The 11677-nt window shown below is 37.3% G+C and overlaps 1 protein-coding gene across 1 annotated transcript; it reads right to left on the bottom strand.

The window, feature by feature from the left end:
• Positions 1–1630: 1630 nt before the first annotated feature.
• Positions 1631–9207, bottom strand: LOC119481877 (Fc receptor-like protein 5). The gene is made up of 5 exons (XM_037759192.1): positions 9094–9207; positions 7835–8089; positions 7497–7757; positions 6231–6365; positions 1631–1871 (listed from the first exon to the last, which is right to left on the bottom strand). The coding sequence occupies exons 1-5, from the start codon at positions 9122–9124 to the stop codon at positions 1822–1824; spliced, it is 732 nt and encodes a 243-aa protein (XP_037615120.1). The 5' UTR covers positions 9125–9207; the 3' UTR covers positions 1631–1821.
• Between the last annotated feature and the right edge of the window lie 2470 nt (positions 9208–11677).

Below are 11677 nucleotides of genomic sequence, written 5' to 3'. Positions count from 1 at the left end.
TCTGTTAGAATATTTTCACCACTTTACCTCGCCGTCAGACAGCCCTATCCGACGGGGAAATGGAAGCCGTGATATCGGTCTCTTCAATGCCAGCAGACTCCATTCACAAAAACAGTAATTTTACCTCGTAGAACACAGGACTATACATACAACCCCACTTCTTGTTGTTTCATGTGAGTAAATACGTTTCCTAGGTTCACTGATTTGAAGCTTTTGAAACTGTCTAAATATTGACATCTGCTGGTCAATCGTTTGTATTGCATCTGTTAGAGAAAGTCAAACATAAGTGAACCTGCTGAGATCATTCTTGATATTTCGATCATATAAACCTAATTTTGTCGAGTATGGCACACACATAGTTCATAGGATCCTATTATGTTTGAACCAGTTACACACTGCTGTGCTCAATCTAAAACACTTCAAACATTTCTACTTTTTATAGTCTGGGTTTGATTGTTTCAGAGTCATCGTTAGAGTAAAGTACATGAATATATTGACCAAACTCTACTGCATTTTTTACTGCAATCAAACATGTTCTTAATAGAATAAAGTACATAAAAACAGCAAAAACATTTCTGGAGGCAAAAAAAGAAAACCTGAATTACAGTTTTTTGTCAATACTGTTATACATGTTTTTGAAAACAGACCTCTCATCACATAAACTACTGGTTTGGATGCAAAGACAAGCTTGTTTTACTGGTTAATCTTTCAAGTTTTGATTGGTTTTTAGGCTCTATAAGGGGAGGCGGTGTCGGCAGTGTCATTTTGGTCCAGACTGAAATATCTCAACAACTTTCCGACAGAAGAAATGTCCCAGAGACATTCATAATGACCAGAGGATGACATGTTATAACTGTAGTAAACGTCTAACGTTTCATTTAGCGCCTCCGGTACGTCGAAGTCGTCTTATCCAGTGAAACTTCTGCACATTTTACTGGATGGAAAATTTCATTCAGACACTCATTGACATTGATGATACTCTGATTCGTCCTCTAGCACCACCGTGAGGTTGACATTGGTGGTTTTTCAGTGAAATGTCTCACCAAATATTGGCTGGATTGATGCAAAATAAATCGATGCTAGAGCCGCAACAATTATCTGTAAATTATTCAATTAATTGCCAACTATATTGATAATCGGTGTGAGAGAAAAGTCGAAATTCTCTGATTGCAGCTTCTTAAATGGGAATATCTTCTGGTTTCTTTACTCCTTTGTGACAGTAAACTGAATATCTTTGAGACATTTGAGGACGTCATTTCGGGCTTTGGGAAACACTGATCAACATTTTTCACCATTTTATAAACCAAACCACTAATTGATTAATCGACAGTGAAAGTAATTGTTAGTTGTAGCTCTGATCGGTGCATACATTTATTTCTCCTTCAATATTAATTGTGAAATTAGTGATCCCGTGACTTTTCATCAAATACTTTGGTTAATGACCAAATAACTGCAAAACTGACATTCCCATGATCCTCTAAACATAAATTACCGTAGCAGATATTAACTTTGTTCCATGCAAATTTGTCTGAAATGCTAAACATTTTTCAGCTTATCTGAATTTTTTTTAAATTGCCAAAAACCTGGTTGAGATCAGCGCTGTATAACAGACTGAAAGACAGTTCAGAACTACTATATAAAGTCTATTTATTGATCATTTAATTTAACAGTACAGATAAACATTGTTATGCAGGAATAAGAGGTGCAAATCATATAATGTATATAGCATTGAAGGGTTATAGAAAGCATGTAGGGAGCATGTTCTAGTAGCTTATTAAAAATATTCTTCTTCTTCTTCTTCTTCTTCTTCGTCTTCTTCATTCATTCCAGTACGAGATGATCAGCAACTCTCCTTTTAGCATTGGCTCGAGCTGCAGGACAACCAGAGCAGAGAAAGGGTTAAGTGGAGCATGCATGGCATAGTCTTCTTCTTCTTCTTCTTTGACTTCCTGCTCTCTACCAAGGTCGCTGTATTGTTGTTGCTGTGATAACCGTACTCTCATACCCCGTCCTCAGGGCCGGCTCTAGTCCTCTTGGTGCCCTAGGTCAGGGGTCAGCGACCTTTACTAGCAAAAGAGACGTTTTAGGCAACAAAAAAAAATCTGTCTGGAGCCGCAAAAACATGTGATCATTGTGATGAAGGTAACACAGTTTATAGTCTAAGTATATAGTATATAAGTCTAATGCAGTGAGGGCCAAAGAGACAATGTACTACGGAGTATTAGGGCCACATTGAGGGAAAAAACATCTGAGATTTACAGAATAAAGTCATAATATTACGAGATTAAAGTCATAATTTAATGAGAAAAAAGTCGTAATATTACAGGAATAAAGTCATAACTTTATGAGAAAAAAATAAATTACCATACCATACTTCACTTTATAATATTATAACTTTATTATCATAATATTACTTATATTACTTATAATATTAACTTTTTTCACGAAATCTCAGATTTATTTTTTTCCTCAATGTAGCCCTAATACTCCATCGTACCGTCGTACCATAGACCTACAACAACGATAAATAAAAATGAAAATGTAAACAAAAAACAGTTATTCATTTCCATTTTTATAAATCCACAGGGAGCCGCTGGAGAGGAGCTGAAGAGACGCAGGTTGCTGACCTCTGGTCTTGGCGATATTCAGATCAGGGTAAGATAACAGGGCAGAGCATAAAGAACTAAATTATTACATTTAGGGAGCAAAAAGCCAACAGTTAGGATCAGGGTAAGAAAACCCTGGAGGTTATAAAAAACAAAAACTAGGGTTAGGGTTCAACCGCCCAGAACCCTCGCCCCGTAAACCCCAACGCACATCACACATCACAAAGGTTTTAAGACAAAAATTTACATTTTAAATTTCATAAATAACTGTATTTATTATAATATCAATAAACAGTTGGACCCTGATATATTATATCACAATTTACACTTTAATTAAAAAATAAGTGTGGCCGGGAAGATGGAAAAAGTGTAATAAAGACAGTTACAGGGATTAAAAAAGTGTTTGGTTGCGTCCGAAATTCTATTTCCGGTGAAATATTACAGTTTGCAACGCTTGGACACATCACGGCGGCATAAATATCCCACAATGTAATGCGGAAGTGAGGACAACGTTCACAACAGACGTTGACGGACAGCTCTGTAACGTCATTAATGGTTCAATTTAACTGTAAGTATAAAAATTACACTTTGCTAGGCGTAATTTATATTTTTAATTAATTCAGACTTTGATTCTCACAAACCGTCATTCTGGTCATGTGAGGTTGGTTACCATGGTTACACGTCTCCAACCGGCGAGGAGGCGGTCAGGAAACGACAACGTAAATTACTGCTCAGTGCGTCCGAAAAGATACAAACTACTGTTTGTTAACACAAAAGTATGTTGAACAATAGTACACATATTGAGTATGTAGTACAAAGTAGGAGATTTCAGATGAAGCCACTTTCTTTCTTTCTTTGTTACCTCAATGCAGAAAATGAGGAAGGGCGCCCACTGGCATTTAAAAAAAATATATTATTATTTTCATACATCATTTTTTTCCCTTTTTTCAAGGTTGTTTTCGTATATGCAATTTACAGTTCATAATTACAATAGTTTATAAACCAATTTTTTAAGTAGTTGAACACTACACTAGGGAAAACAACTTCAGCATTCAAAATTGAAATAAAATTAAGAAAATAGAAAAATAATAATAATAATAAAAAAAGAATAGAACAAATTAAAATGAGAAAATAACAATAATATTAATAAAAAGAATAAAGTAATAATAATAAAATATTAAATAAAAAAACAAGTTAATAGAGAAAAAAAAAAAAAAAATAGGACGTTCAGCGCCCCCAAAGAAGGTGGTGCCCTATAGGTGACCGCCTATATGGCCTACGCCTTAAGCCGAAATCAAATTAATCAAATTAATCAAATTCAAGAGTTTTACACATTTTATTTCCTCCAACTATAAGCCACTGCATCATGATGAAAGTGGCGCCCAACAGCATTTAAAATATACAGACGTAGGCACAATTGTTGGTAACGTTCCGTTAAAGAGAGAAAAACCCACAATGGTCACTGAAATAACTTGAAACTGACAAAAGTAATAATAAATAAAAATTCACTGAAAATGAACTAATGAAAATCAGATATTGTTTTTGAATTATGGTTCAGCAGAATCATTTAAAAAAACAAACTAATGAAACTGGCCTAGACAAAAATGATGGTAACATTAACTTAATATTTAGTTGCACAACCTTTTGAGGCAATCACTGCAATCAAGCGATTTCTGTAACTCTCAATGAGACTTCTGCACCTGTCGACAGGTATGTTGGCCCACTCCTCGTGAGCAAACTGCTCCAGCTGTCTCAGGTTTGAAGGGTGCCTTCTCCAGACTGCATGTTTCAGCTCCTTCCACAGATGTTCAATAGGATTTAGATCAGGGCTCATAGAAGGCCACTTCAGAATAGTCCAATGTTTTGTTCTTAGCCATTCTTGGGTGTTTTTAGCTGTGTTTTGGGTCATTATCCTGTTTGAGGACCCATGACCTGCAACTGAGACCAAGCTTTCTGACACTGGGCAGCACATTTCGCTCCAGAACGCCTTGATAGTCTTGAGATTTCATTGCACCCTGCACAGATTCAAGACACCCTGTGCCAGATGCAGCAAAGCAGCCCCATAACATAACCGAGCCTCCTCCATGTTTCACATTAGGTACAGTGTTCTTTTCTTTGGATGCTTCATCTCTTTGTCTGTGAACATAGAGCTGATGTGACTTGCCAAAAAGCTCCAGTTTTGTCTCATCTGTCCAAAGGACATTCTCCCAGAAGCTTTGTGGCTTGTCAATATGCATTTTGGAAAATTCCAGTCTCGCTTTTTTATGATTTGGTGTCCTCCTGGGTCGTCTTCCATTAAGTCCACTTTGGCTCAAACAGTGACGGATGGTGCGATCTGACACTGATGTACCTTGACCTTGGAGTTCACCTCTAATCTCTTTGGAAGTTGTTCTGGGCTCTTTGGTTACCATTCGTATTATCCGTCTCTTCAATATGTCATCAATTTTCCTCTTGCGGCCACGTCCAGGGAGGTTGGCTACAGTCCCATGGACCTTAAACTTCTGAATAATATGTGCAGCTGTAGTCACAGGAACGTCAAGCTGCTTGGAGATGGTCTTATAGCCTTTACCTTTAACATGAAGGTCTATAATGTTCTTTCTGATCTCCTGAGACAACTCTCTCCTTAGCTTTCTGTGGTCCATGTTCAGTGTGGTACACACCATGATACCAAACAGCACAGTGACTACTTTTCACCCTTTAAATAGGCAGACTGACTGATTACAAGTTTGAAGACACTTGTGATGCTATTTACAGGACACACCTTAGTTTAATATGTCCCTATGGTCAAATTATTTTACATCTTTTCTAGGGGTACCATCATTTTTGTCCAGGCCAGTTTCAATAGTTTGTTTTTTAAAATGATTCTGCTGAACCATAATTCAAAAACAATATCTGATTTTCATTAGTTCATTTTCAGTAAATTTTTATTTATTATTACTTTTGTCAGTTTCAAGTTATTTCAGTGACCATTGTGGGTTTTTCTCTCTTTAACGGAACGTTACCAACAATTGTGCCTACGTCTGTATATATATAATTTTTTTTTAGAGGCCGACTAGCGTTCCCCCACAAGAAGGAGGCGCTCTAGGCGACCGCCAATGGCTATCCGATATGGCCTATACCTTACACCGTCCCCTCCTTCCGGTGCATCTCCATGCGTCTCTGAATGTGTTGATTTTGAATGCAAACATTTCTCATTCTCTCTCACTGAAAAACCACAGAATCAAACCTGCACATCAGCCACAAGAGAGGCAGTGTTCACACTTCACTGAAACAGGAAATGATACGGACTGGAAACTATTTTTAAGGTAAATGCAGCAACAAAAAAAATTGAAATACGTGTCTCTACAGAATCATCGTGTTCCTGTTATTGTTATGTGTTGAGCTAAAGATCAGTTTAAGTGTACGCTATATGTAGAGTATTTTCACTGCTTCATAACCTTATTGATTATCTTACTGTGGTAACCTACGTCACTGTTTTATGCCAACGGCTGACTGGACGTTTATATTTGAAAATAACGCAGATGGACCCGACCTTTACTTAAAGGATCCGAATACTTCTTCCATCACTGTTGGCTCCAGTAAACACTAATAAAAAGATCAATATATTCTCAGAGGTGTTCTTACCTCGAGCCATCTTTCGGTACGTGTATATGCACAGTATGAGTATGGCGGTGTAGAGGGTGAAGAGCAGGATGGTACACAGCAGTCTGGGCAGAGGCATCAGAGGAAGAGGAAGGACATCTGGGAGCTGAGCTCTCACTGTGAGGAAGAAACATATAATCACTCATATTTATATTCAAATCTTACATCAAATTTAACATTTTCCAAGAAGTATACTTAGACGTTTCTGTATACTTGTCAGTATAAGCCAAGTATACTTAGACTTTTTGTATACTTGTCAGTTTAAGCCAAGTATATGTAGACGTTTTGTGTATACTTGTCAGTATAAGCCAAGTATACTTAGACCTTTTTTTGTATACTTGTCAGTATAAGCCTAAGTACTAAGTACTTAGACTTTTCTGTGTACTTTTCAGTTTAAACCAAGTATACTTATACTTTTCTTGTATACTTGTCAATATAGGCTAAGGGTACTTAGATTCTTATGTACACTTGTCAGTATAAGCCAAGTATACCTAGACTTCTGTATAATTGGGAGAGAGGGGCGGCTGTGGCTCAGAGGGTAGAGCAGGTTGTCCACCAATCGGAAGGTCGGTGGTTCGATCCCCGGCTGCTCCGGGTCACATGTCGATGTGTCCTTGAGCAAGACACTTAACCCCAAATTGCTCCTCGGTGTGTGAATGAGTATTTAGATTAAATCCTGATGGGCAAAGTTGGCACCTTAGTAGCCTCTGCCATCAGTGTATGAATGTGTGTGTGAATGGGTGAATACTGACATGTAGTGTAAAGCGCTTTGAGTGGTCGGAAGACTAGAAAAGCGCTATATAAGTCCAAGTCCATTTACCAAGTCCATTTACCAATTGTCAGTATAAGCCAAGTATACTTAGACTTTTCTGTATACTTGTCAGTATAGGCTGAGGGTACTTAGATTCTTATGTACACTTGTCAGTATAAGCCAAGTATACTTAGACTTTTATTGTGTACTTTTCAGTTTAAGCCAAGTAAACTTAGACCTTTATGTATACTTGTCAGTATAAGGCAAGTATAGTATGATTTTGTTAAGTATATCTCTCATTAGTACATAAAAAGTCATCTGAAAGCATACTCTCTTATGTTAAGTAAACAATAGTACACATTTTTTTTTGGTAAGGGGAGTTTCGTGTCTTTGCTTCTCTACTCTTTGGCTACCACTCTGGTTTTGGGGCCTTTCAACTCATCAAAAGACACGATGTGACCTCCCATCATGCACAGAGAAGTAGAAGATCATGTGACCTGTCACAGCTAGCCAGCTCCGCGGTGACTTTCCCTTGGTGGGGTGTTTACACATGTAGAAGCCTTCGTCAGACGTGGACACTGCCGGGAGGATCATCTTCCCTGCAGGCTCGGTGCCGAAGAAAACATCATTTCTGAAGAACGTGGCGGAGAAATCTGACGTAGATTCATCTTCGTGTTCTTCCTTATAGGAACAACGAAGTGTCACTTCGTCTCCCTCCATCACAGGAAGCACAGGGCTCTCCAGGATCACAACATCGGCTGAAATATGAGAAGACATTTCCATCGTTTTATTCATGACTTTGCAAAGTAATTTGCAAAAAATCCTACGTACATACCGGCCACTGTGATGTTGACGGTGTTGCTGCACCCCCCCCGCTGAGACCCACACCAGTACACGCCGGTGTCTGTTGGGTAGGCGTCCTCAACGGTGCAGGAGGACTCACCGGGGATCCCCCAGCCATACGTGCACACCTCGGAAGTCCTGGACGCGTTTCTTGTCACCGTCCAGCCGCTGGAGTTCGCCACACACCTCAGAGAGATGCGGTCATGCCAGAAGAACTGTGATCTGTTGGGAGAGACGCTCAGCGTGGCTTCAGGGGGTGGGGGGGTCAAACAGGAAGTAATCACTATTATTTTTGTGTACATATATGTGTGTTAAATGCAGGCATTGCTGTGATTAATTGGTGAAATGTAAAGCTACATTCATCAATTCTCTTATTAATATTCAATAAAACACATTCTGACTTCCAACGCGTCAAAGCGTCAGAGGCCGACGCACGGGGTTACCCTCGTGTTACTGTTGGACGTGTGAAGGACGGCATGTCAATATACGCTCGTTACTTGCATAGTGTCCTTTCAAAATAAACTTCTGTTATCACAGGAAGTTTAGGCAACATTACCACTTAGTTAGGGTTAGGAAACGGTCGTGGTTGACGTTAACTTCACTGACTAACGAGACACGTTACTCACAGGACTGATGATACTAACGACTCACGTGACTAACGACTCATGTGACTCACAGGATTGATGATACTAACGACTGACAAGACTAACGACTCACGTGATTCATGGGACTGACGATACGAACGACTCACGTGACTAACGACTGACATAACTAACAACTTACATGACAAAATATTTCAACATTACTTTTAGTTTCACACGGGACGTGAACACCGGTCTCCTGATTGAAAGTCTTTTGTTTGTTTGGAGAGTTGAATAAAACCAATAATGTATAAAGATATAGAATATTTTAAGTTTTTTTAAAAAAAGAAATGCTTCCAGCATTCACACCAATAATGTTTCTCTGTGTCTGTCAGCTTGTTTTAATGTTAAAACAAGAGTCAAAGTGACTTCAGACAACACATCACAGCTCACCTCAAATCAAGCCAGTCTAGTAGAGTTTAAACAAATGGCTTTTTTTTTTTTAGCAACATACATTTAGCATCTTCAAATATGAGGATTTGCACACCTTACTAAAAATGCTGTACCATGTTCACAATACCTCGGTGAGCAGGACACAATGTCTGGCTTTGTAAGGTTAGTAAGTAAGTTAAATTAAGGTAAATCATTTAAAAAAAGTAAAATTACTTACAGAGCATTAGGCAGAGTGATGTGACCTCCATCCTGTGTCAACCTCGCTCTCGCTCTCGCTCTTCCTCTGTTAGCTTTTACATGGTAGTTGATCACATCCTGACCCAACACAGGAAATCATGACGACAATAATAACCTAAATGTCAGCATTTATTCATTTACTAAAACATTATTTTATCATAGAGTACTTTGATTTTTTTACTTGAGTAAAAGTAGCAATACCACAGTGTAGAAAAGTCCTGCATTACTACTTATTATACTACTTATATATATATATATATATATATATATATATATATATATATATGGAAACAGGATGTGAAGCAGCCACATACAGTAAATGATAAAAGACTCAAACTAACTCAGAATGGAAACTAACTTATCACATGTACATATCTAGTAGTCTATCTATAGTATCTCATCCATAAATGCACCAGCAAATAGTTTTGTTTGTTTTGAACACACAGTTTTCACAATGTCTTTCTCTACAGCAAATTTGAATTTACACAACAACACACCAACACACAATCACGTGGCAGGCCACATTGTTTGTTTTACTTATTGTTTCACTTCTTGTTCTGGTCTTTCTGGTGTCCACACTTCTGTTTTTTTCTCTGGGTAATGTACATCCATCTTTACTATACTTAACCTACGCTTGAATAGTTAATATTAATTAACTCAATCAATCATCAATAAACATGTCTTTAAGACAGAAGAGAAGCTAGGTAGAAATAGATGATGATGTTATAATCCGACTGTAAATACATTTATGTTCACACTGCGCTTATCTTTGTGTTCATAGTTATTTTAACCCAAAACACAATGTTTTTTCCTAAATTTCACAGTTTTTTGTTGACTAAACCTAAAGAAGTTGTAGTTTTGTTGACTAAACCTAAAGAAGTTGTGGTTTTGTTGACTAAACCTAAAGAAGTTGTAGATTTGTTGTCTAAACATAAAGAAGTTGTAGCTTTGTTGCCTAAACCTAAAGAAGTTGTAGTATTGTTGCCGAAACCTAAAAAAGTTGTATTTTTTTTGCCTTAACCTAAAGAAGTTGTAGTTTTTATTGCCTAAACCTAAAGAAGTTGTAGTATTGTTGCCGAAACCTAAAAAAGTTGTATTTTTTTTGCCTTAACCTAAAGAAGTTGTAGTTTTTATTGCCTAAACCTAAAGAAGTTGTAGTATTGTTGCCGAAACCTAAAAAAGTTGTATTTTTTTTGCCTTAACCTAAAGAAGTTGTAGTTTTTGTTGCCTAAACCTAAATAAGTTGTAGTTTTGTTGCCTAAACCTAAATAAGTTATAGTTTTTGTTGCCCGAAACCTAAAGAAGTTGTAGTTTTTGTTGCCTAAACCTAAATAAGTTGTAGTTTTTATTGCCTAAACCTAAAGAAGTTGTAGTATTGTTGCCGAAACCTAAAAAAGTTGTATTTTTTTTGCCTTAACCTAAAGAAGTTGTAGTTTTTGTTGCCTAAACCTAAATAAGTTGTAGTTTTGTTGCCTAAACCTAAAGAAGTTGTAGTTTTTTTTGCCGAAACCTAAAGAAGTTGTAGTTTTTTTTGCCTAAACATAAAGAAGTTGTAGTTTTTGTTGCCTAAACATAAAGAAGTATTTTTGTTTGTGTTCAAAACGTGACGTTTCATTCAGTTTTACAACATGTTAGAACGTGTTACTTTAAAGTTTCACTTTCACTTTTACTATGCAGTAGGTGTAGTAGGCCCCTACTGACCCACATCTATGGTCCTTATAGCGACTGATAACGCCTATTTAATGGCCTGATAACAGTCGAATCGGGTGTCCTGTCAGCTGATGTCACTCACAGACACTGAAACCGAAAGTAAACTGGGACACATTTAGATTTTTAAAAACTGTGAAATGGTCTAAATATTGTACAGTTGTGACATCACAAAAATTACACGAATCCTGACAGCTTGATAGCGCAACACATTTGTTGATGTCAATGATGATGTTTTTCTCACCTTTAAATAATAATAATAATAATAATAATAATAATAATAATAATAATAATAATAATAATAATAATAAAACAGTTATTGGGGATGTTGTTTCAGACATTATGTATTTTTAAGAAACAAAACTGTTGTGTATTGACAGCCTAAGTGTGTCCTCTCTGAAATACCGTCACGCCAACTTGTTGGTTGTCATTGTAATCAGTCCCGAGTTGAAGATAACAGCAATACGGGCCCAAGTGTGACTCACCCATGGTCTCATGTTTTCTTTATCACCTCCTTCCAAAGCTACCTTGGAAGGAGGTGATAAAGAAGTAATAAAAAAAAGGCCTACATCTATGGTCCTTATAGCGACTGATAACGCTTATTTAATGGCCTGATAACAGTCGAATCGGGTGTCCTGTCAGCTGATGTCACTCACAGACACTGAAACCGAAAGTAAACTGGGACACATTTAGATTTTTAAAAACTGTGAAATGGTCTAAATATTGTACAGTTGTGACATCACAAAAATTACACGAATCCTGACAGCTTGCTTCAAAGGCACAGTTTCTGAATACGGGTTGTGTGTATTTCTCCGTGGATTTAGCGTTTCCATACTTTCACTGTATTTACATATGTA

Source organism: Sebastes umbrosus, chromosome 22, assembly GCF_015220745.1.
Source record: "Sebastes umbrosus isolate fSebUmb1 chromosome 22, fSebUmb1.pri, whole genome shotgun sequence".
In the NCBI taxonomy this organism is placed as follows: Eukaryota; Metazoa; Chordata; class Actinopteri; order Perciformes; family Sebastidae; genus Sebastes; species Sebastes umbrosus.
The sequence above is the reverse complement of the archived record's forward strand: the minus strand, read 5'-3'. Positions and strand labels throughout refer to the sequence as shown.